General features: G+C 33.5%; 5 protein-coding genes, 1 long non-coding RNA gene and 2 other non-coding genes across 15 annotated transcripts; 4 read left to right on the forward strand and 4 right to left on the reverse strand.

The window, feature by feature from the left end:
* Positions 1-3,186: 3,186 nt before the first annotated feature.
* LOC114400338 lies at positions 3,187-8,312 on the reverse strand. Of its 6 annotated transcripts, none has more exons than XM_028362771.1 (4): positions 8,205-8,312; positions 7,990-8,063; positions 6,355-7,116; positions 3,187-5,452 (listed from the first exon to the last, which is right to left on the reverse strand). In XM_028362771.1, the coding sequence occupies exons 1-4, from the start codon at positions 8,218-8,220 to the stop codon at positions 3,479-3,481; spliced, it is 2,826 nt and encodes a 941-aa protein (XP_028218572.1). In that variant the 5' UTR covers positions 8,221-8,312; the 3' UTR covers positions 3,187-3,478. The 6 variants fall into 6 exon arrangements, with proteins under 6 accessions (XP_028218572.1, XP_028218571.1, XP_028218576.1 ...); XM_028362770.1 differs by having other exon boundaries at positions 7,990-8,050; positions 8,153-8,312; XM_028362775.1 differs by having other exon boundaries at positions 7,950-8,050; positions 8,153-8,312.
* Positions 8,313-11,092: 2,780 nt separating this feature from the next.
* Positions 11,093-12,890, reverse strand: LOC114398485. Its single transcript, XR_003663605.1, has 3 exons — positions 12,475-12,890; positions 11,718-11,869; positions 11,093-11,401 (listed from the first exon to the last, which is right to left on the reverse strand). It is a non-coding gene; the product is annotated as an uncharacterized LOC114398485 (long non-coding RNA).
* A 219-nt stretch (positions 12,891-13,109) lies between these two features.
* TRNAD-GUC lies at positions 13,110-13,181 on the forward strand. The gene has a single exon. It is a non-coding gene; the product is annotated as a tRNA-Asp (tRNA).
* Positions 13,182-13,268: 87 nt separating this feature from the next.
* On the forward strand, positions 13,269-16,661 carry LOC114400189 (autophagy-related protein 18a-like). 3 transcript variants are annotated; one of them, XM_028362512.1, is made up of 4 exons: positions 13,269-14,240; positions 14,453-14,666; positions 15,768-15,920; positions 16,361-16,661. In XM_028362512.1, the coding sequence occupies exons 1-4, from the start codon at positions 13,407-13,409 to the stop codon at positions 16,402-16,404; spliced, it is 1,245 nt and encodes a 414-aa protein (XP_028218313.1). In that variant the 5' UTR covers positions 13,269-13,406; the 3' UTR covers positions 16,405-16,661. The 3 variants fall into 3 exon arrangements, with proteins under 3 accessions (XP_028218313.1, XP_028218314.1, XP_028218312.1); XM_028362513.1 differs by having other exon boundaries at positions 15,768-15,894; positions 16,345-16,661; XM_028362511.1 differs by having other exon boundaries at positions 15,768-15,894.
* A 666-nt stretch (positions 16,662-17,327) lies between these two features.
* On the reverse strand, positions 17,328-18,991 carry LOC114400188 (pentatricopeptide repeat-containing protein At5g56310-like). Its single transcript, XM_028362510.1, has one exon. It carries the CDS (start codon positions 18,977-18,979, stop codon positions 17,585-17,587), a length of 1,395 nt encoding a protein of 464 aa, XP_028218311.1. The 5' UTR covers positions 18,980-18,991; the 3' UTR covers positions 17,328-17,584.
* Positions 18,992-20,269: 1,278 nt separating this feature from the next.
* Positions 20,270-20,340, reverse strand: TRNAG-CCC. The gene has a single exon. It is a non-coding gene; the product is annotated as a tRNA-Gly (tRNA).
* A 152-nt stretch (positions 20,341-20,492) lies between these two features.
* LOC114398996 (dephospho-CoA kinase-like) lies at positions 20,493-21,716 on the forward strand. Its single transcript, XM_028361092.1, has 3 exons — positions 20,493-20,703; positions 20,782-20,927; positions 21,014-21,716. Exons 1-3 carry the CDS (start codon positions 20,596-20,598, stop codon positions 21,468-21,470), a joined length of 711 nt encoding a protein of 236 aa, XP_028216893.1. The 5' UTR covers positions 20,493-20,595; the 3' UTR covers positions 21,471-21,716.
* A 4,232-nt stretch (positions 21,717-25,948) lies between these two features.
* Positions 25,949-27,695, forward strand: LOC114397983 (heavy metal-associated isoprenylated plant protein 36-like). Its single transcript, XM_028360078.1, has 3 exons — positions 25,949-26,127; positions 26,272-26,347; positions 26,560-27,695. The coding sequence occupies exons 1-3, from the start codon at positions 26,074-26,076 to the stop codon at positions 27,312-27,314; spliced, it is 885 nt and encodes a 294-aa protein (XP_028215879.1). The 5' UTR covers positions 25,949-26,073; the 3' UTR covers positions 27,315-27,695.
* The last annotated feature ends 91 nt before the right edge of the window (positions 27,696-27,786 follow it).

Consider the following 27,786-nt stretch of genomic DNA (forward strand, 5'->3'; position numbering starts at 1 on the left):
AAAGAAATTGATGTCAATGTTTTTCTATTTTATCTTGACATAAATATTTTACAATTGGTTTTAATTATTTGACGAACAGGTGAATATCGATGTTGTGCCTCGACTACACGCAGTTCTTGTATCGAAGATTTCTAGGCTAGAATAACATGACACAATAACGAATAATTCTTGTGTGTGTGTAATATTTATGAACACAATCAATTAAAAACTCAAGATGTATTAAAATAATAATAGTCTGTTTTGAGGTTATTTTAATGCTATTTAATTTTTTTTATTTGTTCTACCTACAAAAGTTGTGCTCAAGAACTTTTCATTATGAAACTATATATATGTGGGGTAGTGGAAATATATTGTGATGAAAAACTCTTGAAATCACTAAAATTAACAATGCACATTTTAATAAATCTTTTAAATATAATCTCTTTTTTATTAAAATTTATTAAAAATTATAAAATTTCATCACTCTCACGTTTTATTTAATGAATATCTCTTATATGTTATTGTTATTTTCTATAAATTTTGATTAATAATAAAGTGGGTATCGTGAGTGTGTTAGAGAATATATTACCACTTACATTATAAATGAGTTGGAGGTAGTATATAAATTAGTTGTATAATTAAAGTCTATTTAGCAATATTATATTTTTATGGTATACAAGATACTAAATGAAATATAAGAGTATCTCTAGTGTAGGTGCCTATATGAGAAATTAAGCAACATTGCTTAATAAAAAAGAAAATATAAGAACATCTCTATTTAACTGATTTGTACTAATAAAAAAAAATATTTTTTGGTCACAAAATTTAATGTGACTCATTTAAGCACTTACCATAACAACTTTAGTATTAGAATATTTTTTTTTAAGTTCTTATTCTATGTAACATTATATAAGATCTAAGATAATTAATTCATTTAAACAATTATATATTATAGATGCTCAAGGTAGCTTAACTAACTAATTTGAATTCAAAGGACAAACCCACAACGAAAAAAGGACTATTTTTTTAGGTTCATCTATATGAAAAAATATCATTTCCTTAAATGGATTAATTATTGTCTATTGGTTAAGGGATAGGTTCATAAAGTAAATGTCATAGGTGGCACACTCATAGTTTAAGATTAAAAAAATAGTTGTTACCGTGTGTTTGGTTGATTTTAGCTGAACTAGGAGACTTATTTACAGTGTAGTTTTTACTTTTTATTTTTTCATGCCTATTATACAAAAATCAAACTCTTTTATCACTTGTATTATAGTTAGTATTTGTGCTCAAATTAGGACTAGGTATAGAAACCAAGTTTCTGGAATTAAGCCATATACAAATCCTTGTGCATCTCTCATTGTTTGAGACGCGGATCCTTTCGAGTCGGGGTTTTGACCTCCATGAGTCAACTTCCAACATTTGGGTTTAGATCCGGATTCTAAGTCCAAAGTCAAAACCATAGATTAACTAGTATTTTAGCTCTTGCAGTTAAATATAGTGTGTAAATTTTATGATTATAATTTATTTATTAAAAAATAAAATTATTTATATCATATAATTAAGGTAAATATATATATTAAATGACCCTAATAAAATTTAGTAATTTTTTTTATAAAAGAACATTAAATATATCTAAATAAAGGGGAAAAAAATAATGTTATCCTTATGTCAGGAAAAAAAGGTAATAATAAATCATTATCGGACAATTTATTCCCTCAAAATTGGAGATGAACATGATAGTTTAAGTCAAGTATGAAATAAAATTATTTAAATCAGGTAAGAAATAAAACATTAAATCAATATGCAAATTCAAAGATATAAAAATAATTTTTTCCCAATAAATTAAAAAAACTCCATGAAAATATAAATGAGGGGACAAATTAGTTTAAATTAGGAAAGAGATAAGGAATTAGAGATTTTTTTGAGTGAATAGAGATGATTTTTTTTAATTCAATAGATAAGAGAGGAAGAAGAGAAATTTTTTAGAGCAAATAATATTTGCATAGGGAAATAGTGTAATTCACCTTTGTTTGAGAGAGAATTTAAACAAAATTGGATGTGAAAGAGAGTGAAGCTTCTACAAATTAAGTAATATTAATTATTAGTAAAGTCTATGAATGTTTCGTAACAATAACATGATTATAAAAAAATAATTATTTCAATTTATATAGAGAAAATATAAAAAATTATAACTACTTAAACCTAAATATATAAATATTATAATTGATATATCATTTCAACAAACAAAAAAAATGAAATGATTTTTTTTCAAATTTTCTATATTTTCATTTTCCACATATTAAATTTTTTTTATATGTCTACTAATCAGCTTCAATAATTACAATGTAGTTTCTTAAACTGAAATTCCCACTTGCTTTCATTTACAGTTTAAATCTCAAAAAACATTGATAATATATAATTACAATTTGTATCAAAATAGAATTTAGTTATCATGCCCCGAAAGTGTAATTATTTATACATTATTAATCAATTAAAAAAAATCTTTTTTTACAATAATTTTTAAAGTAATTATTATAAAAAAAATTTATAGATACCCAAAGGTCTTCATACAGTGACTGCATTTAAATTAAATTTATCATAAACGATAATCTACTATAGAATGACACTATAAAAGGTCTTCATACGATGAGTTCATCTAAATTAGACACCTAAAGTCTTGCATAAAGATTTGAGACAAGGAGGTGCTTATGTCAACATTATTATCATCTTCCACGAGTGCGGCGTGCACAATGTTTTGGACAAAACGAGTTTAACTTCAAGCATAGATTCAATGGACCATGAGAAATCTTGGCCTCTGACCATGTCAACGATTCAGGCACATCAGATTCCTAATCAATAATGTCCAGCTAGCAGCAGCCAGTTTGGGCTGAAAATTATTATTTCAACTAAACAAAGAAAGTTTAAAACGCAATGTAGACACTAATAAAAATTATGAGAAACCTGTGAAAAGGCATGTTGCTTGGTATTAAAGTTTCACATTGTACCAACCAGTTTAGTGGTATTGTAGTTAAAAATTACAGTATAATATCATTGGTTGGCAGCTTATACATCATAAGGGCTGCCCGAGTTATAGAAACTAATTCATGAAATGATCACCTGAGACACAAACGTGCATAGGGAGATGGTGCAATTGTGCACTATTCGAAGCATGATTATATTACTATCAGTCTGATACAAGGCAGAAACTACAACTTACGTTCCTGTTAAAGAGAGAAACTTAGATCACAGCTTTGGCATCAATGGTCTATCTTTATATAATTAATCATGTTATAAATTCTGATTTTATTCTATTATTCTACCAGTCACATGTTTGGAAAAAAGAGAAAGTGAATATGGACTGATGACTTTGATCTTCTTCATGTATGCTTATGATACATTTGAACCAATGAAATTATTAGCAGTTTAAGCTCAAAACCAGAAAGTTTTATGAACTTGATACCCCTCGAGAAGAAGCTGCCCCAACCTTTTTCACAAATTATAATGAGCCCCCATTCAGATCGATGCTACAACTATATGCTTGGATAACATTCTCTTCCTCTGCTCTTGTATCAGTCACAGAATCCTCAATGCCATTATCACTAGTAGCACTATTAACTGTCCCACTACTTACACGTACACATTTGGACTTTGAATTATTGTCTGAACATTCTGTGTTCTTTCTTTTCCTCTTTGAGTTGATAAATCGGTACTCAAGAGCTTCCAATGCTTTTGTGGTCAATGGCCGGTTCCTTGTGCTCTGGCGACGGTTGGCAAGGCTAGACTGCTGCTCCTTATTACCATCAGGAAACTCCTGTGTGGCATTGAACTGGGCTATCTCAGATGGAGAAGATGATGTATCTGCACATTGATTGTCATTTTGCGGTCTGACCATAGAGGATGGTATTTCCATTTCAAGTCCTAACTCAGGTGAAACTTGAGGAAAATTCAAGTCAATCAGCATCTTGGTTTCAGAATTTTCTGCAGAAATTTCTCCAACCAGGTGGTTCTCAGTGACACTGCCTTCATTGCTCATGCTTGGACTTCCTTTAGCCAGATAACTTGGGAAAGGCAAATTTTTTAAACCCATAGACAAAACCATGCCATCAGATGCTTCATGCAGATTTGATGGTGAGATTGGCTCATTTAAATCAAACTTTCTATCCACAGAAGTACTTTCAGTGCAGTGGCTAAATTCTCCATGGTTACAAGCTCTTAACTTCTGCATCGATGTGATGCAGGGAATTGTGCAATCAGATGTCATCTTTTGAATAAAGGGGTGTTCATTGATCTCCCTTGAATGCTCATCATTATGCAGATCAGAATGACATCTATGATACTTTACTTCATTGGTGGTGTTGAGGGCTTCAAGAACATGAGTACAATCTGAAGAGTCTATGCTCAACCCCTTATCAGAGAATTCTTCAATAGGGTTTGAGGAATTAGCTTGTTCAACCTGGTCTTGAATAGGATATGAAGAATTAGCTTGTTCAACTTGATCTTTGTTAGGGCTTGAAGCATTAGCTTGTTCTACCCGATCTTCAATAGGGCCTGAAGCATTAGCTTGTTCTACCCAATCTTCAATAAGGCTCGAAGCATTAGCTTGTTCTACCCAATCTTCAATAAGGCTTGAGGCATTAGCTTGTTCCACCCGATCTTCAATAGGGCTTGAAGCATTATCTTGTTCAGCCTGATCTTCTGATTCTTCAGATGTATCGTGCTCAGATTCACTAGAGCAGCTTGAGATGGTAGATACACTCATAGTTTGAAAAGGTAAGCTTCTCATCTGTGTCACTTTATGTTGATTCATATCATGAAACATACTGGTATCTACAATTGTAAATTTTGTGAGATCTTGATTGGTCTTTGAACTTTGAGGTTGAAGGTAATGAACTTGTTCTCTATTTGGCACACCCTCTAGGTCTCCTTGGTCTTCTGTTTTTTTCCTATCTGCACTTCCCTCAGTTGCTTGACTTTCAGTCTCAAGAAGCCCAGGGTCAGATGCTACTTTATTCAAAACATCACTTATAGAATCAAAGTAGTGGTCACCTTTAACCAGTTTCCTTCTTGAAAATTTCTTAACACCAGGTACAAGAAAAACCAAAGATTGTTTTGATCCAGAAACAACTTGATCTATAGGCTGTTCAGAATGCCAGCCTTTTGCTAACAGACGAGGCCAAACAGCTTCCCAAAAGAGATCACTGGATCGAGCTTTACTCAACCTAAAATCTCCTGTGAGAAACTTGATTACATCTGCAGGTGTAAGAGAGGAGCAAGCTTTGCCAATTGGTATTTCAGGGCGAACAGAGAATGTGTGATTGATCTTTGTTGGCTCAACAGCAGTGCCGGTGAGATCTTGCTTCCCTTTTCCAATACCTACTGCAGCTATAAGTAAGTCAATGCCAACTGCATCCTTTAAAGCAAATACATATTCTTCAAAAGGCATCTTTCCCTCCACAAATTTCCTTGAAATCTGCAGTAATATAATAATATATACATGAATTCAGGCGACATTGTTTTTCTGGTTGGAAAATACATGGGTTACAGAAATACAGCCAGTTTAACAGCACACTATACAAAAGCGAGTGAACTATGGATACAGTTAGAAGGAAGTGTCTATACTTTTATTTGAGAAAAGGAAATAAAAATGAGTGTTTAAGACTCTAAAATGTAGGAATGTCGATTATGCAATTACTTGGACCAAATAAATTATCATGGCATGTAACTTAAGAGAATGTATAGGAAGAAACACATTAGTTGTAACTTGTAATTCACTCTAGCGAGTATTCTCTCCTAATCGAGAAGCTAATAGACTTATCTCAATAACATATGTAAGGGGAAAAGTTCACAGTTGAAACCATAAATATATTTTGTTTTAAGACCTATTGACACTATTTTAAAGACTCTTCACATATCCAATCTTTTTAACTTCCAAAAATTAAAGGAGGTCTAAGCAAATCCTGCATCTAACTCATCACTAAACAGTTCAATTTTTTAATGGTTAATAAAGAAGGATCTTGCATTTTTTTTAACTGTGTGCCACATTCTTCTTGGAAAATAAAGAAGATAGCCATAAATACCTTCCTATAATTAAACATTTAATAGTAAAGGACTTGGTTTAATGGGATAAGAGTACAAGACAGGAAATATGCTTGAGAATTTGACTATTGTTCTAAAATCAACCACATATTTTCCATGGGAATAGAAACATTGTTATTTAAGGTCCTAGTATTAAAAACACACAGAATGACCATGACAACTTGTCATAATCAAATTATTCAAATGCAAAGAGGCTAAAGAGCAAGGAAAATTTGTCAAATAAATTTAAAACTGTGTAACAGTGATTGGCATAAATGAAATATGTCAGAGAGATACCTCCACCAATGTAGTTTGAGACTCCCCTGGCACGCGGGGAAATAATCTTGACAGCAATTCTTGCTGCCTCCATCCTGTGAATATTTTCTGGCCATATATACACCGCTTAGTTCTCAACTTTCGGCACTCTGACCATCGGCAGTATTCTTTAGACTTGAAAAACTTTCCGTAATAGAAAAACAATATATCTCCCATAGTTCTACTCCCAACAAATCTCTTTAAAAATTTAAGGTTCTTCCCAAATACATAGAGGCCAAGAAGAAAATTGTTGTATTCAATATCTGTCCAAGATTGATCATCCAACAATCCAGGGAGAAGATACTTCCCTCTTGGCTGAACACTTTTAGAAGATGATTCAAAATTTGAGAACCCTCCTACATTTTTCTCTCCACCATGTGAAACAGTCTGAAGTGTCACTTCAACTTCTGGACATTCATTCTCGGAAATAATTGGCCCCGCTTCACTTGTGAAAGATTCTGAAAGCCCACAACCACAACTACCTTCAAATTTGCAATGTGCCCACTTAAGAGGAATGGGCAATCCTAGTGACATAGACTCTTGCTCGATGACAGTGATTTCTGAATCTCTTGTCTTCTTCACAAGCTGAGAAAGATAAGGTGTTGTAATTAGTGAAGGAATTTCTGCCTGGTATTCCTCTCCAACACGAGGCAGAACTTCTGGATCTCCAAATATATCTTCAAATCCTTCAGCAGACTTCATTTCATTGTCTTCTTTGTTGTCATCAATGCAACGAGAATCCATCTGCAAATATTGGATTGTAAGTTGAATAAAGAATAACATAATATGATTTCTCTCTATTGCAAAGACTATAAATTCTTGCCCCTCATTGCAATTGCTCCTCGTGGTGATAAATAAAGTTAGGAGAACAATTCCATCTATAAAGCATTAAGCCAGCGAAGTCGAATCATTCACACATTAACTGAGGCAATACCATATGTTAAAATTTCGTACCTTAAAACACAAAATTATACACCCTATAAGATAAAAACAAGAATTTCAATAATTTTTTTATCATATCAGAAATTTCATTCATTACTGCAGAATATATAATTCAGTCATATTTAGTATAATTAACTTAACTATCGCGTTGCTCGAATGAAACAACAATCGGAAAGGAAAAAAAAGGTGATACAAAAATCAGTTCACAGAAAACCACTCAAATACTCTGAAAATCTAATCAAGCACATATCCACATCCAATTCCAATCCCAGATCAACGCTCCACGTTAAAAGACCCGATTGATTACTGATTAAACACTAGAGAAATAAAGAATTAAGATTTTACAAAAATCGAATAAAACCAAATACGAAGTAACTTTGCCGTTTCTTGTTTCTTTTCTAAAAGATGGGAAAAAAAAACTACCTTGATAATATTATATGAAGCAAACAATCAGCAAGCAAGTATAAATGATTGAAGCAATCACAATGGGTTGATACGATAATTCAACGGCAGACCCATGAAATATTAAGATAAATAAAAAAACGCATTGAATAGAATATAAGAAAAATCAGAAAGAGAAATGCGCAACATGCAAAGTAATGATTAGAAACAAGCTCGGGTAATGTAAATGTAACCTTGAGGGGAATAGGTTTGAAGGCACGTGAGAAAATCGACCTGGGGAAATGGGTCTTGGAATAATCCTCGATTTTCAACGTGTTGTTGTTTCCTTGGTGCGCTGAAAATAAGAACTGAAAATAACAATAATTATAATAAAAATAGAAGAGTAAAAGAAAAAAACATTAGGAAGAGAAGAGAGTGTTAAAGAGAGAAGAGATACGTGGTAAGGTAAGGTAAGGGGAATCGTAGAATCATATCATATCATCACTCACATAGCTCTACTTTCATGACAGCAAACTTGCGTCCCCGTAACGAGAGAGAGAGAGAGAGAGAGAGAGAGAGGACCAAGAAAACGAGAAATCGAAAGAAATAAAGAATGGAAATTCTCCGAGCATAACAAAAGCTTTTTTAATTTATAGTCCTCACTAGCTTATTTCTCAATGTATTGCACCGAACTTAAATTTATATTTTATTATTTATAGGAATATTTTTAATATATTATTAATGATTTAGTGTAAATTTTGAAGGATATGCCAATAAATCATTTATCAAATTCTTAGGTATTATAATCGATTTAGGATTCTATTAAAAATAAAATAAAATTTAATAAATATAAATTTTATATTAATTAAATTATTTAGAAAAAATAAATATAAAGTATCATGTCACATCACTCTCATAAAATAAAATCTTATATATATATATATATATATATATATATATATATATATATATATATATATGCACAAGTTTAGTGTCTCATACCTTGCATATGGATATTAATTTTATATTTATAATTTATAGGAATCAATTTTTTATTTTATTATAATTTTAATATATTATTAATTATTTATTTCAAATTTTAATAAATTTATACTAGTAAAAATGTAAATAAATACCTGAATGTATTTTTATGTATCCCACATGTTTCAAAAAAATTATTATTGAGGTATTGTCTTAGGTATGATTCTTTATTTTAGTAATATCTTACATGTTTCTTTTTTACTTATTTTTTTAAGTTGATTTAATTTTTTTTTTTAATTATGTTATTGGTATGAATATCCTATTTTTGTCATTAATGATAAGATTTTTAATCAATTAACTATTTTTAATTAAGATAAAAACCGAGGGGGTCTATCTAAGTTTATTAAACATGATATGCAAGTTGTTGAAAATACATGTTTTTGATTTCTACTATAAAGATACTTACGGGATCTATTTTTGTTTTTTTTTTTGTTTAAAAAAGTGCATAAATTGTTGTAAAATAATATTGCTTTACCATATTTATATTATTGTTTTTATTATTAAAAATTAAATACTAATAAAAAATATTTATTTATATATTAATTAAACATAATTATAAGAATATATTGATGTTACGTCAAATACTAATAGAATCGTTAAAACCATAAAAAAAAAAATCTACCATATCCATAATATATCTAAAAATTCCAAATGATTGTTATAAAAGCGAAATCAAGACATCACATCCACAACTATTTTTTATTTTTCTAATAAAATCTAATGAAATTCATTATAATTTAAAGTAATTTATAAAAATTTTAAAATAATTTTATCTATCAAAATTAAAATTATATTATTTTTCTGTTTCTATTTTTGTATTTAATTATACATGGTTAGATTTAAATTAATGTATATATTCTAAATAATTCAAACAAATTAATGTTGATTGATTATTTCTAATAAAAAATTCAAAACTTATACAGACAAAAAAAAAATCAAATGATTGTTAAAAAAACATTAGATATCAATTACTTTTTATTCAATTGATTTTTTCTAATTAAGATAAATAAAACATCAACACTAAAATTAAAATATCTTAAACACAATTTTGTGGGTAAGTAAACGTTCTTTCCAACCACGACAAATAAGAAATAGAAAATGTAATAAAATAGCTTTTTTCAATTAATTTTGAATATGATATAAAATGCAATTAGAATACATATTAAATATTTAAATCATAAAAATCATTGGTAATAATTTCCTTAAATATGAAATATATATATATATATATATATATATATAAGTACTATCAATTAAATACGAATGTATTAATAGTTTGAATTTTCAAATTATAAAAATTATACTATGATAATTTCCTTTATTATGTAATTAAGTATATTATAATTGAGTAATTATCTTAATTATTGTGTAATTAAGTATTGCATAATTAAATAATTATAATTTTCTTTATTAATTAGACTATTTTTGTCATGATTGATTATCCTAATTAAATATTTCAGAAAAAAGTGTAATATTGAGTCTCTAATCAATCGATTTCGGAAATAATATCCAACAAATTATATTAATTTGATTGAATTTACTAATTTTGAAAGGAACGATTATGAGTTTGTCACTTAGCATCACTCACAGAATTAAATATTTTTTATATCTATAAAAATAGTATGTATATATATAGAGCTAATGGATCAAATTATACATGTATAATTATTACATCAATTCGGGGCGTCATTAAGCCAAGAATCGTAAATTCAGCTTGAAGGATGCAAGTATCCTTCTCCAAAAAACCATTATTCTGGCCTGTAAGCTGTCTGGACCCCCCCCACGTCGAACTTACCACAAACTACAAGAGGAACCAAGTCAAGTTAGAAAGGATAGGAAAAACTGTTGGAGATAAAACAACACTATCGGATTGCATGCGAATTTCTTTTATATGCATTCCACAACGAGTTTAGTGTTGGGGGGCAGAGTTGAGACTTCCAAAGTTAAAAATAACGAGATACTGTTGCCCTTTCCCTCAACGATTCCATTAGGAGCTTCCTTAAAAAACAGATTTGACAAAGAACAAAGAGATTTTTGGTCCTGGTTATATGCATTAAGAACATCACAACAGTAAACATTTAAATTCTACCTCTAAAATAAGTTGGCCTTTAAAAGTATCTTCTTAGTATAATTTGACCATTTAAATTAATTTGCATAAGAACCAACTGAATTCTCGTGTATCTTCTTATACATAATTTGGCAATTAAATTAGTATGTGTTTAGTATAATTTATCTTAAAGAAACAATCTTTTTTATTCATTTCTTCACAGAGCTTCTGGAAAAAAAAAAAACATTTCCTAAAATTAATTAATAATAAACATGTAATAATTCAATTTCAAACAACAAATCAACCATAAGAAAGTTGAAACTTAAAAGTATTTGTATATATACCATTTATAGTTTCCACCGACAAATGATTCAGATTCGTACTTGTCTGATTTTGCCAAGGAAAAGCTATTAAATTTCCAACTATGGGTAAGAGGGATAGAACCATGAATCATAGATAAACAATCGCCTTTATTCGTGGTCTTGGCAACGAAAACCTCAGCTCCAAACACACAGGTATCGTCCATCAGATAATCCATTTGAAGGGTTTGTGTCTATGTCAATGAATTTTGTGACACCCCACTCAGTTCTCAGCACATGGAAACGCTTACATTTGTATCTGCATTTCAATTCGTTAACATATAAGTTAAGATAATAAATTTTATCATACTTCTTCATATATTTTTGAAAATGTCATTAATAGATAAGTTTCGCTCGTTTGATCAAAACACATGCATGACCAATAAATAAATTAAAACACGTATTCACCAAAAAAATAATTAAAACAGAGAAAGATTTGTATAAATTAGAAATCGCCAACATATAGCATAAAGACTGGAATGCAATAACAAAGAAATTAACGAATCTTACTGGCTAGTTGCTACATGCTAGTGTAAAATGTTGATAAATTTGAAATTTATGAACTACAGCTGTACCTTGAGTAGTAACATACTCGTCGTCAATGAAATTATATGCAGAAAAATTTGCAATTGCATTGACCTCCCAATCAGCAGGTAACGAACTTGAGTCCATAAGCACCAAATAAATAGAAACATGACCTTCACCAACCCCTTTCGTGTTCCCAGTTCTGCAGGTCCATTGTGCATCAGATTCATAATTCACAATATATATAGAAGATGGAAAAGCATAAACAAAGTATCAAGCCAAGATCAATAATGTTATCAATGTGGTGAAAATGTTTATAATAAGGTTGTATTTAATTTGTAATGTTCAATGAGCAAAAGTACAGGGATCACTGAATTAGCAAAAGAGCATGCATATACCATTTATAACCCCCTGCTTCAAACTCTTCGGAGGTACATTTTTGTACCGAGGCCTTGGAAAGCCATGAGAAGGACTTGATTTTAAATGTGTATTGACTTGGTGGAGCTTTTCTTCCTAAGAGATTTAACCGAAAACATGGTAAATTTTGAGAATGGAAGAGATGTATGGATGTATTATGTATAATGTACCCCACCTTCCTATGTATCTTCCAATGGGATCAGTCTAACTGTTACGTACCATTGTTTTTTACATAAAAAAAAATCAATTAAAATAATTTTAAATTTTTCTCTAACATGGAAAAAATTAATTATTTGTATATTTTGAAAATATTAAATATAATTAATTTTTATTTAAAAAATAATAATTCGAGCAAGATATTCGAAGGGAATAGGAGAAGAACAGACACACCTTTCATAGTTTGGACAGAAAATAATGGATCAGCAGTTTTGGTCTCCATGATTGATGCAGGCAATCCAATGGTAAGGTCTAAGGAAGCTTTAATCTGGGTTTTGGAGTTTCTCAAAGATTCCAAGTTCCATCTGCAGGTGCAGGTCTTTCCACTAGTACTATATAATTTCTTCAACACTCCAACAAGAAAAGGATTGTTTGCGAGTTATGCATTTGTTTATTATACGTAGCCGTAGGTAGTGGAGCTTACATTTTTAACAATAATTTCAAATGCATTCTAAAGGGAATCGATCAACCTTGGTATAACCAAAATACACATCACAAACAATCCTTTCCTTGTAGCACCAGAAAGGTTAAGAAATTGTATCGAACCACCAAGAGTTAGATATTTCAAGAACTTTGTGGCCATAATTGAGATTTGCTCTCTTTCTCTCGAACAAACTACCGATAAAAATTAACTTCAATGACAGAGAGAAACATTATTTGTAGGAAGATGATTTCCTTTTTTAGCCAATTGAGTGTCACGTTTTGGGAGAGAATAAAAATAATGATACGTGAAAAGCTGTCAAGTGACTTAACGGAGAGATGAAGTGGATACCATTATGTAAAACTTAGAAGCATTAACATATCATGAAGTCGTTGTAGTATAGTGGTAAGTATTCCCGCCTGTCACGCGGGTGACCCGGGTTCGATCCCCGGCAACGGCGTTTTTTCTTTTACGTTCTTATGTTTTTCTCTAGTTTGGAATAGCGTGTTCGGTAATTATGAATTATCTCAAAGTGTTCATTTATTACTAGTAATTACCAGAACTAACTAACACTGAAAAGTGAAGAAAACAGTGAGTGATATTTTTGCTTTGCGTGCTTAGCGGGAGAGGGAAGCTGAAGAGAATATTTTCGTTTTCGAAATCCACCGATCTCTCTCATTCTTCAATGGCCACCCTTTCCGCATGCGCTTCCCCTCCATGGCCAAACCCTAATTCTCCCAATTCAAATCCAGACCCTAATTTCCTCCCCGATCAATCCCAAACCCTCGACTTCGACTCCCTCATGCCTCCGCAACCCGAATCTCCACCGCCCCACCACCACCACTCCCCCGACGCATCGCCGCCGGAATCCTCCCCATCGCTCCCGCCGCCGTCGCTCCTCTACCTCTCCTTCAACCAGGACCAGGCCTGCTTCGCCGCCGCCGCCGACAGCGGCTTCCGCATCTACAACTGCGACCCCTTCCGCGAGCTCTTCCGGCGCGATTTCGACGGCGGCGGAATCGGCCACGTGGAGATGCTCTTCCTCTGCAACATCTTCGCCCTCGTCGGCGGCGGGCCTAACCCTCAGTACCCGCCCAACAAGGTCATGATCTGGGACGACCACCAGGGCCACTGCATCGGCGAGCTCTCCTTCCGCGCCGCCGTGCGCGGCGTCCGCCTCCGCCGCGACCGCATCATTGTCGTCGTCGAACAGAAGATCTTTGTCTACAACTTCGCGGACCTCAAGCTCGTGCACCAGATTGAGACCGTTCCAAACCCTAAGGGGCTCTGTGCGGTTTCGCAGCTGTCCGATTCTCTCGTTCTCGCGTGCCCCGGTTTGCACAAGGGTCAGATTCGCGTGGAACACTACGCGCAGAAGAAGACCAAGTTCATCTCAGCGCATGATTCCAGAATCGCTTGCTTCGCTCTCACGCTTGATGGACAGTTAATCGCCACCGCCAGCACCAAGGGTACGCTGATTCGGATTTTCGACACAGATCACGGCACGCTTCTTCAGGAAGTATGTGTTGTTTCGTGTTTGTTTGGTTTGGGGATTTGAATGATGTCTGTAATTTCTGAGTTTGTGCCTGAATTGCTAAAGCTATAAGTAGGGTTAGGTAGTAAATGTGTATGTTAGTTTATTTTCTCTGATTTGATGCTATAGTTTTTACTGTGTGGTTATTTTAAACATTTTGGTTCTCTGGTATAAAGTTTATTGGGTGTCACATTCAGGTGAGAAGGGGTGCGAATACTGCTGAGATTTGTAGTTTGGCATTCTCTTCTACTGCTCAGTGGCTAGCGGTCTCAAGTGATAAGGGTACTGTCCATGTATTCAGCCTTAAGAAACATTCTAACATCCCCGAGCTGGAAAAGACACAAAGTTCATCCAATTCAGAGGCTGCCGTTACCCTATCTAACTCATCTCGCTCCTTCATTAAATTGAAAGGTAGTTTTTTTTACTAGAGTATTTCTTTTCATTTTCTCTCTTACAATCTTTTCTACAGTACCATTTTATGGGCTTGTCTATTTGTCGTGCTGATGTTGAAGTTTTAATAATGGTGTTGAGATTTCAGATTTCGAAGAGAATTGGTTATATGTTGTTTGCTTGTTCTTTATGCAAAAGTGCTGCGGGTGAAATTGATTTCATTTATGTAATATCTGTAAATAACTTTTTAAGTTAACTTTACCAAAATGTAATTAGAAATATATTAATTGGAATAAAATTTGTAATAAATGGTAAAGGGAAAAATTATATTTACATGGAACTGATAAGCACATTAATTTCATTTCATTTTCAATATCAGATTTTGCTAATAGAAGCAAATAGTTGGTCCTTATCTATTTTATAGGAGTATTTCTTTGATTTTTGGGGACACTGAAAAGTTGGACTCTGAAAACAATTTCTAAAACTTATCCTTGTCTTCCATAGTTGAATTTGGCTTCAAAAGCTATATTTGAGTGGCTTAGACGTTTGTCACACTAGTTTTTCTCTGGGTAACAAAGGTGGCCTATTAGAATAGGGGGGAGAATTGTTTACTTCACCGATTGTTTGATAGAATATTTTAAATGACATCAATTATTTTGCTTTCAAAGACAAGATGATACCCCCCCCCCCCCCCCCCCCCCCACACACACACACACAGAGTTTCACCCTATTTTTTCAGTGTTAAGCGTTGTAACACATGAATTTGGGGGTCAACAAAGTTTTATTTGAATTTTTATGTCAGAAGTACTACCTGTTTGGTGTGTTGTGCTGTGGTCTGTTTAACTCAAACTCATATTTTTCATTGTAAATTGATACTATTAGTTTCAACAGCTGTCTGTATAACTGATCCCCCCCCCCCCCCCCAAAAAAAAAAAATTTGTTGAAATTTCTCCGTATTTTAATTCTGAATTTTTGAATTAATATAGACTGGATATGGATTGTCTGCGTATGAAGTGCTTTATCTATTCAATTATTTTTTTCAAAAAATCTGTCAGTTAGGAAGAGTACGGTGATTAATATCCTTTTCCCTTGTTGATTCTATGTATTACTTTGCTCTTATAGGAGTGTTGCCCAAGTACTTCAATTCTGAGTGGTCAGTTGCTCAGTTTCACTTACAAGAGGGCTCTCATTACACAGTTGCATTTGGTCTCCAAAAGAATACAGTCATTATTCTTGGCATGGATGGAAGGTATGGTTTGAAGAAACGACTAAATGGTGTTTTCTCTAAGCTGTTATTGATAGCTTTTCTGTTTGTTTTAGATGCCGCAGATTCTATTGTAATACGTAAAACATGATAATAATGCATTCAGTATCACTCTGCAGTATCACTGAGCTGACACTTTGAAGAATGATCTTGAGAATTCTAAGTTTGCTACTCGTCTCATACTTATTATTTGTAAGATAAGATAAAGCTAATGGAGTCCAAATTTAACTTAATGATTCAATTGAGCAGATAGCTAAAAGCATTCGGTTTTTGCCATATAATTTTATTCATGTGTGTTGCATAGGTCTCATGGCTCTTTTGACAAATCTTAACATATATCTATGGCTTTGTGTTTTTGGTATGCTTGTTGTTTATTGGACCTTTTCATATCCCAAAAAGGTGGACGCTTGTGTTATATGATGTAATGAATTGCAGGATTTGTTTTATGCAGCTTCTATAGATGCCAATTTGATCCAGTACGTGGAGGGGAGATGACTCAGCTGGAACATCGCAACTTTTTAAAGCCAGAACCAGAAACAGCCTTGTAAGACGCGGAGAGAAGAAATCCTTAGCGCTTGCGTTTCTCTGCTTAGTTAGGCTTATGTAAATATGCATACTGAAGTAACACTGACCCCATTATTAGTAACTCAGGGTCGACCTCGTTGCTTCCATTGTAATATTTGTGATTATATAGTTTTCTATTTTTTTAATAATAAATATTGAGAGCTATGGTAAAATCTGCAATCTCCTAATCTGGTTGTGTATTAGTATTATCGTATGTGCACGAGAGCTGTGGCAATCTATAAAGCATTACAAATTATTTTCCGACGATTAAACATGAAATCATTGAAACTTGGATTGATAAAGAAAAATGAACATTTTCTAGTCAAGTGGAAAATAAATGCATTGAGAGATAATCCATATTACCTTAGAAGGCAGCTAATTGACAGCGATTTTGCATTCCTTCCCTTACATTTGATTTCAAACATGATCTGCAATCAACGATTTCATTTCACAACTGCTTTCCTAGCATTTCATTAGAATAACAATGTGTTTTCCATCAATAAAACTTTCATAGTGATTATGATAAATAAAAAATTGCATGGAGCATAAATTCCATCCGAAGATATTAAAGCATATGATCTTCACCCCAAATGAATAAAGATGCATCCAAATTCCCAAGAAACTATTTTGCTGAGACCTAAATGGAATGGAATGAATGGCATGATGAAATGTACAAAAATATACATCCTGTGTAAACTTTTAAGATTCTTGTTGTGGGGAAACGAGTAGAATATCCCAGTCCCAAAGTCGAGCTGCAATGTTGTCAATGCCTTGCACGATTAAAAGACACAGCAGAAGGCGCACATAGCCAGTTGGTTTGTAGGTCCATCGAGTAATGTAGTATACGTATTATCTCAACTGTTAAGTATGTTACTATCATTTCCTCAAAAAAAAAAAAAACAAAGTATGTTACTATCGTGTAGTATTTCTTTTGTGAACTACTACATCATGATATCCTCTTGAACACCAATTTGGAGGGAGTGACAAGTATTCCATCTTAAGTTACATGATAATGATAAGAGACCAACTTGGTTAGCAGATACCATATCTTATAAGCACGTAATTAGAGGTTTAATTCCTACATAGTCGCTTAAATGGTAAGAGAGTTTTACTATGCCAAAAGTTCGCCAACATTCCTCTGGTGTTGTACCTCCACAGAACTACACCCCAAGTCCTTGGTCAGTTGCCTATCCTTCATCACCCCCCTCACTTTCTCAACATCAGTCCATCTTCCCATCGCCGCATACAGATTTGATAGATGAACATAATATGCAGTGTTATCCGGCTCCAATTCAATGAGCTTTCCAGCCGCTAGCAGACCCAACTCCAAGTCACCCTGAGCTTTAGAACCAACCAACAACGATCCCCACATAGCCTTGGTGGGTCCAAAAGGCATACATCCCATGAACTCAACAGCCTCTTTCAAACGCCCAGAACGCGCCAACACGTCAACCATGCAAGCATAGTGTATGACATTAGGACAACACCCGTACCTCCCATCAACCAACAAACCAAAAATCTCTCGACCCATGTCCACCAAACCCGAGTGACTGCACGCAGATAGCACCGCCAACAAAGTCACTTCATCCGGTCTAACTCCATCTTTCTCCATTTTGTTAAACCACCAAATTGCTTCTTGTCCACTCTTGGCCAAAGCTAGCCCTTTAATAACCGTATTCCAAGTAAACACATTCTTCTCCTTCATGCTCCGGAACACATTCAACCCCTCTTCCACTCTCCCACACTTCCCATACATATCAATCAGCGCCGTCCCCAATACCACATCCAATTCCCAACCCTCCCTCTTTATGACACCATGTATCCACGCCCCCATGTCAACATTCCCAGAGTGAGCACAAGCGTGCAACGCGTTTATCATCGTGACCCTATTAGGAACAAACCCCGCATACTGCATCTGTTCAAAGACAACCAAGGCATCGTCGTAGCCGCCAACGCTGTTGTACCCAGTGATCAACACGCTCCAGGACACAACATCCCTGTGAAGCATTTCATCGAACAGTTGGCGACACAATGCGAAGTGGCCGCACGAGGCGTAGACGTCGAGGAGGGAGTTGCGGACGTAGATATCTTGGTGGTGGCCGAGTTTGAGGACGTGGGTGTAGACGCATTGCGCCTGGGTGACTTGGCGGGTGTCGGAGAGGGACTTGAAGAGGGGAGGGAAAGTGAAGTTGTTGGGGAGGAGGGAGTAGCGGCGCATGTGGGTGTAGATGAAGAGAGGGGTGTGCGGGGTAAGGGATTGGGAGAAGACTCTGATGAGGGTGTTGAAGGTGTAGACGTGGGGGTGGGGGAGGAGGGTGGTGAAGAGAACAAGAGCAGTGTTGAGAAGGCCGTGTGATTGGCACGCACCGATGAAGTGTTGAGCGACTCTGGTGTTTGGGTAGATTTTCTGGAGGATGAGCTGCGCTTGAATTTCTCGAACCTGCTTCTGGCTACGGCAGGATTCCTTAAGCAGAACAAGAATCGCAGCCCTCTCCCAACCCGCCATTTCCAAATCAAAACGTTTATACCGTCTTAATTATTCACTCATTCTCATATTATTTTAAATCATTTAATTTGCTATTTAAATTTTCAAAATAAATTAATTTTATCTTCAAATTATTTTAAATGATTCAATTTTATTTTTAAGTTCTTGAAATTTGAGAATCAAATTGATTCATTTCTAAGAATTTAATGATCAAATTAATTTATTTTTAAGAATTTAAGGATTAAATTAAATTTTTAAAAATTTTTAAAAACAAATTGATTCATTATTTTTAGAACTTAAAGATTAAATTGATTTTTTAAAAAATTTAAAGACAATTATTTATACTTTATAGTATATGATCTTAATATACCATGAAATTTTGATTTCCAAATAACTGTTTATGTTTTTTTCTTCTTCTTTTTCTTTTCTTTCCCCTTTTGTATACTATTTTTGGCGACAATTTTTTGAGACAAGCTAGTCCGTAAGCATGGGTCGCATTTGTTGTTAGTACATATATATTTAAAATGATTTATGTGTATAAATATTTCCTTTAAAAATAAATAATAGAGTTTATGAAACAAAATCAATCATTTATAACATAATTAAACAACCTGAAAATTTTAATTATATTTATATATTACAAAAATTAAATTAAATTAAATTAATTTACTATGGACTAGAAGAAAATTGTAATTCCAAAAAGGAGAAGTGAGTCTATTTTCTAAGAAAGTCTTTCTAAATCTTTTTTCACTTTCATTATCTATTGCATGATTTCTTCATTTGGATCTTCAGAATTCATTATCTCACGTTCACACGGTTGTGTTCATCTTTATGTTTATTCTAAAACGATTTTATGTATATAAATATTTATTTAAAAATAAACAATAGAACATGTAAGATAGAATCAAATATTTTGACTGAATCTAATAGAAATTTATTATTATTTTTTAGATTTAAAAACATAACATGATAAAAATGAAACAAAATTCCAAATATAGTATCTATTTATTTAATTAATTAATTTTTTTCATCTCACAATATTTTATTTTATAAATTTATTTCAAAATTAATACAATAAAATATAATAAACTTGATATTTTCTCTTTTGAAAAATTCCGAAAATGAATTCTATTAAACTACTTTTAAATGAATACTGGAATGAAAATAATGACTTCAGAGTGTAGATAAATGAAAAAAAAGAAAATAATTTATTGAAATTAAAACAAAATTTATATATTTTACATAGACGAAGTAGTCATTTCATTTCATATTTTAAAAGAATGTAAATAAAATAGAAAATAAATAAAGGTATGCGCAACCGGGGAATCGAACCCCGGTCAGTACCGTGGGAGGGTACTATGATACCACTACACCAGTTGCGCTTTTGGAAGAAAGTGTCGCACCAAAATGTTTAAGATAACTAAAAGATATTTGAAATTAAAGATGCTTGTGTTGAGTTGAGAATGTCAAACAAGTTAATAATTTTGATTACAAGTAAATTAAAGGAATACATATAATAATTATATAGGCTTTAATCTTTAGGAAGAAAAGACATTGGCATTTAATCCGAGTTTTGAACCCCTCCCTGTCCCAGGTAAATCTGGGTTTTGACAAACTACTTGAAATTGATCAAGGGAATGAGGATCGTTGGACTGACGGGTGGAATAGCGTCTGGAAAGAGCACCGTTTCCAATCTGTTCAAGTCCCATGATGTTCCCATTGTAGATGCTGACGTTGTCGCTCGCGTAAGTTCCTTCTCCCTTTTTTCAATTTCGGTCAAATTAAACTCTGTGTCTGTGAGTGATTACTGGAATACTATGCAGGAGGTGTTAATGAAAGGGAGTGGTGGTTGGAAGAAAGTCGTTGCAGCTTTTGGGGACGAAATTCTTCTTGAAAATGGAGAAGTCAATAGACCCAGGCTTGGCCAAATTGTCTTCTCCGATCCGGATAAGCGTCAATTTCTCAACCGGTATTCATAATTTCCCTTTCATTTAGTTGCATTTGGATAGATTATTGAATTTCTCTTTTTGAGTTTGGGTTATGATGTTGTTTTAGATTGCTAGCTCCTTACATATCACGTGGGATATTTTGGAAGGTTTTGAAGCTATGGATGAAGGGATACAAGGTCATTGTTCTTGATGTGCCTTTGTTATTCGAGGCCAAGATGGACAAGTTCACAAAGCCCATTATTGTTGTATGGGTTGATCCTGAGACGCAGATTCAGCGGCTCTTGGCGAGAGACAAATCCAGTGAGGAGGATGCTCGGAATAGGATTAATGCTCAAATGTCACTGGATGTTAAAAGGGGTAAAGCTGATATAGTTATAGATAACACTGGTTCATTGGATGACTTGAATCAACAGTTTCAGAAGGTTTTTGTTGAGGTCACAAGGCCATTGACATGGACTGAGTTTTTGCGCTCCAGGCAGGGAGTCTTCGCCATTCTTGCTTCCTTCACCTCAGGTGTTGTTCTGTTTATGAAGACATTCAACAATCATACCCACATTTCATAGCCACCTGTGTTCTACACATTTGTTAATGTATTATTTACATTCCCTCTAAAGCCCTAAACCCATGAGTTCTTTTGTGTATCTCTTTTCAAATTCCCCAACAAATCCTGCTGTTCAAAGTTGATTAATTTAAATTTGAAGATACAACTTCAAGTTTTAAATAACCATGATATTATATTTCTTACGACATGCTTTCTTTCTTTTTGTTGTTGTTGTTGGTTGGGAAATGACTGTTGTTGATTGGTCGTTGAAGGCTTTTGAACATATATGTTTGAAATTTTTTATAGATATATCATGTTTGATAAACATATGCGTCTGAACACTTTGGTTACCTTAAGGTGGGTTGAAATAGAGATGGAAAGTTGTTGTGTTCTGCAAATTTAAGCAGGTTGTGCTTCCATTTAGTGACCTTGAATGGCATCTACGATGCATCTATCATTTGTTTTCTTTATCAATTTGTTCCCGTAGGATGAAAACTTTTTCTGGCTTCACATATATAGACATGATTAACCTTGTGGAGAAAATATATGTCCATAATTATAAGATCCTTTTCAAGAAGTTTGTATATTTCTTTTTATAAGATTTTTTTCTAATTTTTAAGTGCATTAATTATTTTTTTCCTATATACTCTTACTTAATTATTTTCTTTTCAAATATTAATGAGAAGCAATTAAGAAAAGAGTAATTTTGGAATAATAATATAGTTAATTGATAGATATAATGTGATTGACTAAATTAACTACTTTTCTTAAGGGACATAAATTAGTGAAAAGAGTCTTATAATTAGGGGCAAGGAGTATATATGAATAGCAAATCTTTTGGAGGAACTATGGTTGTTAGCTTTTATGCTCTGATTGGTGAGACACTTTCATTTTGATTCTTACCAATTATATTCTAGAAATATTTGACTTGAAGTTTTAAACCTTCTTTAGCTTGCAGAAATATTTTAAAGCTTGGTGGCCTAGCAAGTGGAGGTTAAGTTGTACACTTCATTACTGTGATTACTTCATAACTTTGATAAGGATGACCACTTCCTTTTTCATTGGTCGTTAGATTGTAGATGAGATAGGAAATTTTGATAATGGTAATCATATTTCACTTTTCCAAAAGTCTGTCAAAACCATTAGCTAGCCTAACATAAAGTGGAAGATAACCTAGTGTCCATTATGATATCATGTTGTGTTGATATGGATGTTTTTGTTCTTACATCGAATACTACAGTTATATTATTTACCAAAAGACTGCATGGCACTTAATATTCTATTTCTAATGATTACTGGTTTGAAGTGGGACTCCTAGTGATAATCCGTTGTTTACTTTACTAGTTTTTGCTTGAGGCACCACTTTCTATTTTGCAATTTGCTTTCACTTTTTATTTCTAAGGCGATGTCTACAACAAGCATGCATACACCAGATAGCTTTTGGGTTGGGATTCGTCTTTTGATTAGAGGAATTTATTAATTGTATAATTGCTTTTCGCTTTGTTATGGGAGATATCTTTTTATATTTTCCATTCCTTACCTTTGAAGGAATAGTGGTTTTAGACCTACATTACTTTACCCTTCAATCTTTCCACCGGTTGACTTTTCTTTCCTTCCATGGGGCAAGGCTAACAACTAACAAGTTACAAGGCACACCATAATTCTAAGGCATCATATGGTATTGGTTGCTCTGGTCTTGCTTTAATTTCCTGAGTGGAATTTTCCACGGAGACTGGAGATTTATTATGTGTAATGAGGTTATAAATTGACTAGATTAAATTAATAAATAAAGTAACCTGTTACCATTTAAAATTATAGTAACTTCGTAGTATAGAAATTTAAGCTACCACTTAATGAAAATTATGTTACTTGTTATCAAGTTTATTTTGTCTACACAAGAGTTGATTGGTTTATTGGAGAGATACATTTTCTCCCTAACTTTTTGTTGCAGTATGCTGGGGTCTGGAGGGAGCCATATCTGTTGTGCTCCGTGGTTAGCTTTTTGGCTCGAAAGTCAGAAAATTATTCTTGCTGTATTTTGACTATTTGAACTATTCAAGTTAGCAGTCTGGTAACCTAGTATTCAAGAATATGTAGTATGCTGTTGCTATATTTTGCGATTTAGAGCCTGTTGCTTGACAGAATTTCCTGGCACCTTTGGACTTCTCAGATGCGTTATGTATTTTATCTTTTCAAGTGTGTGATTAATTTTCTGTCAGAATGGAATTTAACAGACTTATTTTCTTTCAGTGTGTAAAATGACAACAACGAGAATTGAACCTAAGATATCGTATAAATTACCCAAATCTCTTATAACTAGGCCGATCCTAATAGGTATAAATATAATTGATCTAATGTAAGAAAAAAATTGTCAGGACTTTTTCTTTCATAACCAGATAGTGCAATGGCTTTCACAGTTTATTTTTGGTAAGCTGTGAGCCTAATTATTTGATGGCTTACATGAAATTGTTCTCAAAAGAATGAATTCACTGGGAGTGGATTGGGAAAGTTGGCGATGATTAGCTGATTAAATGACTCAATGGTTTGTAATTCACCTGAGTAGCCGCCGATGATGGAGGTTTCATGTTGAAAACAGTTGTTCCAGGAATTTGGAATTTTGGAATAGTGTTGTTGCCACAAACCACGATGGTGGGAGTCATGACAATCACAACCACCTGTTGCATAGCAAATTCTTTTGGTCTTTGACAACAAAGTTTGTGAGGAAGGAATAAAAATGAAATAGAAATAAATAAGCCAGAGAAATTTTGTAAAGATAAAAATGAAAGAATAGAGTAAAAATGTGTTATTTGGATTGATGAAAAAAAGGGAAGGAATTTCTCTCTCATTTGTTTAATGAGTCGAAGTGAAAATAAATAAGCAAATTGTATAAAAACCTTATTATATTCTCTTTTCAAACAAACATTGTGAAAATTTGATATTTAATTCTATCTCTATTTATACTCGAACAAACTTAACGTTAATGAAACAAATGTAACAGACCACTAGTGGATACTTGTTGAATATTGCCATTAAAATTCTATAAAAAAGAGTTTTGAGTTAAATTTAGGAAGAAAACCTGCTACTGTCATTCGTATAAGTAATTATTATACATTTATTCTATGGCACTTATAAGCCAAAGATTAAGAAGCATTGATAAGTGGACCCTGAAAATCTGAATGGGGTGGGAGAAATTATTGGATGCTGGTGAGTTAAATCATCTGAATTTTATTCGAGACAGCACAGGGCTGCCCCTTCAGTCATCAACCCAACGAGCTAACCACTCACCAGGCAAGTACCACTGTAAACTTCAGAAGCAAGAATGGATGGTCATGTTATGAAGAAGACGTACACTTTGGTGATTGCATTCTTCAATAGCAGATATACCGTTAATCATTGTCGCATGTAATTGATTAATTATCATAAAATTTATATTTCAACACATTTACATTTACTCATCATGTCATATACGAAGTTGATTTTAGTATATAGTACAAATATTTTTCATTAAAGATAATCATGTTTGAATGGAATAAAATCAAAAAATTTATATATATTACAATTAAAATGTTCTTTAAAATATTTATCTAGATCTCAAACGTAAGATTAAGTTAAAGTAATCTTACACCAGTTAATTTAATTGTATATATGAAGTTGATATAACAATTTATATATTAAGTTGATAAAAAAAATTAACTATATGAAGTGAATCTTGAAGCATAGAGACAATGCATTCATGAGTGGTGGACCTGTTATCGTGTGTGGGTTGTAGTCCCGGGGAGCTCTGCTTTGAGGGTCAGAAAATGAGTGGTACTAAAAGTGATGAAGGCCTTAAAACCGTCTGATATGACAGATAAGATGTCACAAAAGTTGATGCAAAGGACCACCTACAGTACACCCAGGGAGTGAGCATACGTTTTTATCACACCCTACGGAACTAAAAACGTAAAAACCCATCACTTACTTAGAAGTGAATCATAACTTTAATTAATCCTATCATTAAATATTGTTGAACTTGAAATTTTGCCTCCTTTGACGCTACTTTTTGCCACATGATATACCTCAACTGAATATCCTCCTTTGGCATCACGTGACTTTGCTGTTGTGTCAAAAAGATAGTGGTGATCAATGCTCGCTCAGTTAAAGGTGACCAAATGAAATGAGTGCTCTGATTTCTCTTTTCTTTCATATTATATTTTCAACACTTCTATCATTGAGTAACGTTTTCTAATTAGATTCAATAAATAAACTATGGCCAGTGTCAATTAATGGCATGTAAAACTTAACCCAAAAAATAGTACGTTATAATAAAAGTGTGTCAATCACTGCAAAATACCGGGAACTGTTTCTAACTTAAGAATTTTATGTTTTTAGAAAGTTATTAGATGTAAGCTAATTTAATATTTAAAAACGAGTTATCTTCAAAAGAAAAAAAAAAGTGTAAAAATAACGTGATAAGAATGTTTCTGTGTCAAATACTTTTCTTGATGGATCATTTATTTATTTAACTCACCCTTGTTGCATGTTCCTTACTTCCTTTGAAACCTTTGGCCACCAACACACACACTTAGATCAACTTTCCTCGTCCCTTGCTTTCCACTCCACCAAGGTACCAACCAACCTACCAAATGGCAGCAAAGCCAGCTGAAGAAGCTCCTCAAGGAGAAACCCTCAAGTACCAGGTCATGATCAACTTTTCCTTGCTCTCTCAATTCCGTTTTCTCTTTTAAATTTGCATGTGTGCATATATAATATTTCTCTCCATTTGTTCAGTTTTGTTCTGATCAACTTCACTCTAATTACCGATTACTCCGTTCATTCTGCAGTCGTGGGTTTTGAAAGTATTGATCCACTGCGATGGCTGCAAAAGGAGAGTCAAGAAAATTCTTCAGGGAATTGATGGTATATATCACTCTCTGCATTTATACTTCTTTTGGCACATGACATAGTATCCATTTTATATAGATATATCTCAACTTCAAATTTTGTAGGTCTTGGTGATATCTTTATATATATAATGATTATCTTAACATAGAAGTAACTAATGATATGTTAGGAATATAATAGAAAAATTAAAAGAAAAAATACTAATCATATGTTTGTCAATGGTATAGGGGTTTATACAACAGAGGTTGATTCTCTGCAGCACAAGGTTACTGTCACTGGTAACGTGGACGCTGAGACTCTCATCAAGAGGCTTTCAAGATCAGGGAGGGTAGTGGAGCTTTGGCCAGAAAAACCACCTGAGAAGAAAGATAATCAGAAGTCTGGGAAATCCAATAAGGGGGGTGGTGATGGTAATAAAGAGAAGGAAGACCAAAAGAATAGTGAACCAGATGCTGATGGTGGTGGTTCAAATGAGGGTTCTAAAGACGCTCCCGGTGAAGATTCTGACAAAGAAGGTCATAGTGATGAATGTGAGGAGGGAATTGGTGGTGGTGGTGGTGAAGGTGGCAAAAAGAAGAAAAAGAAAAAGAAGAAGAAGAACAAAGGGGAAAACGGTGGTTCTGCATCTGCTCCTCCTAATAAGGGAGGAGGAGGAGAAGAAATTAGTAAAGTTGATGCATTAGTCCCTTCTTCAAATTTCTTGGCTCCTAAGGATCTTATTAGTCCTCCAATTCAGCATGCTTACCCATATCCACCACATGTGTATTATTCACCTCCTCCAGCATATGGATTAAGCTATAACACAGCATATCCTGTCTCTAGTAGTGCTTCATATTATGTTGGTGCTCCTATCATGCCCATGCATGCTTACACTACTTCATACTCTAGACTGCCACCACCTCCTCCACCATCTGATCCAATCAAGCACTATGGTGAGGATGAGGATGAGTATGAAGGTGGTGGATATTGCTCCATTATGTGACAAAACACCAAAGTGGAGGATGATGTACTAGCTAGCTAGTGTTATTACTTATTAGTGATAATACTCAGGTTAAGTGGGGGTGTTAAATTTTGTAATATGCTCAACAAAATTAGAAATATTAAATATGGGGACAAAAATAAAAAAAGAGGGTATGTGCAGGTATGGGGGGTCTTCAATGCTTTGTCTTTGTTTAGCATGATCTCTCTCTTTTCTCTTCTTTTTTATTCACTTGTTAAGAGTACAAAGCTTTTGGGGTTTGCTAAAGAAAGGCCAATAGCCTTGTAATGCTCTGCAATTTGTAGGTCCGGAAATCTTCCTTTCCCTCTCTATCTTATGTGTAAAGTATCTTTATAAGTACCGGCTTTTCTTTTTCTCTTTTCATATTTGGTTAGTAGTTACAGGCTGGTAAATGATTTTGTTAATTCTCATGCATGCAAATCAGCTAGCCAGGCAACTAGTCTTAGCTTTGCAG

The sequence above is a fragment of the Glycine soja genome, chromosome 19, assembly GCF_004193775.1.
Source record: "Glycine soja cultivar W05 chromosome 19, ASM419377v2, whole genome shotgun sequence".
NCBI classification, from domain to species: Eukaryota; Viridiplantae; Streptophyta; class Magnoliopsida; order Fabales; family Fabaceae; genus Glycine; species Glycine soja.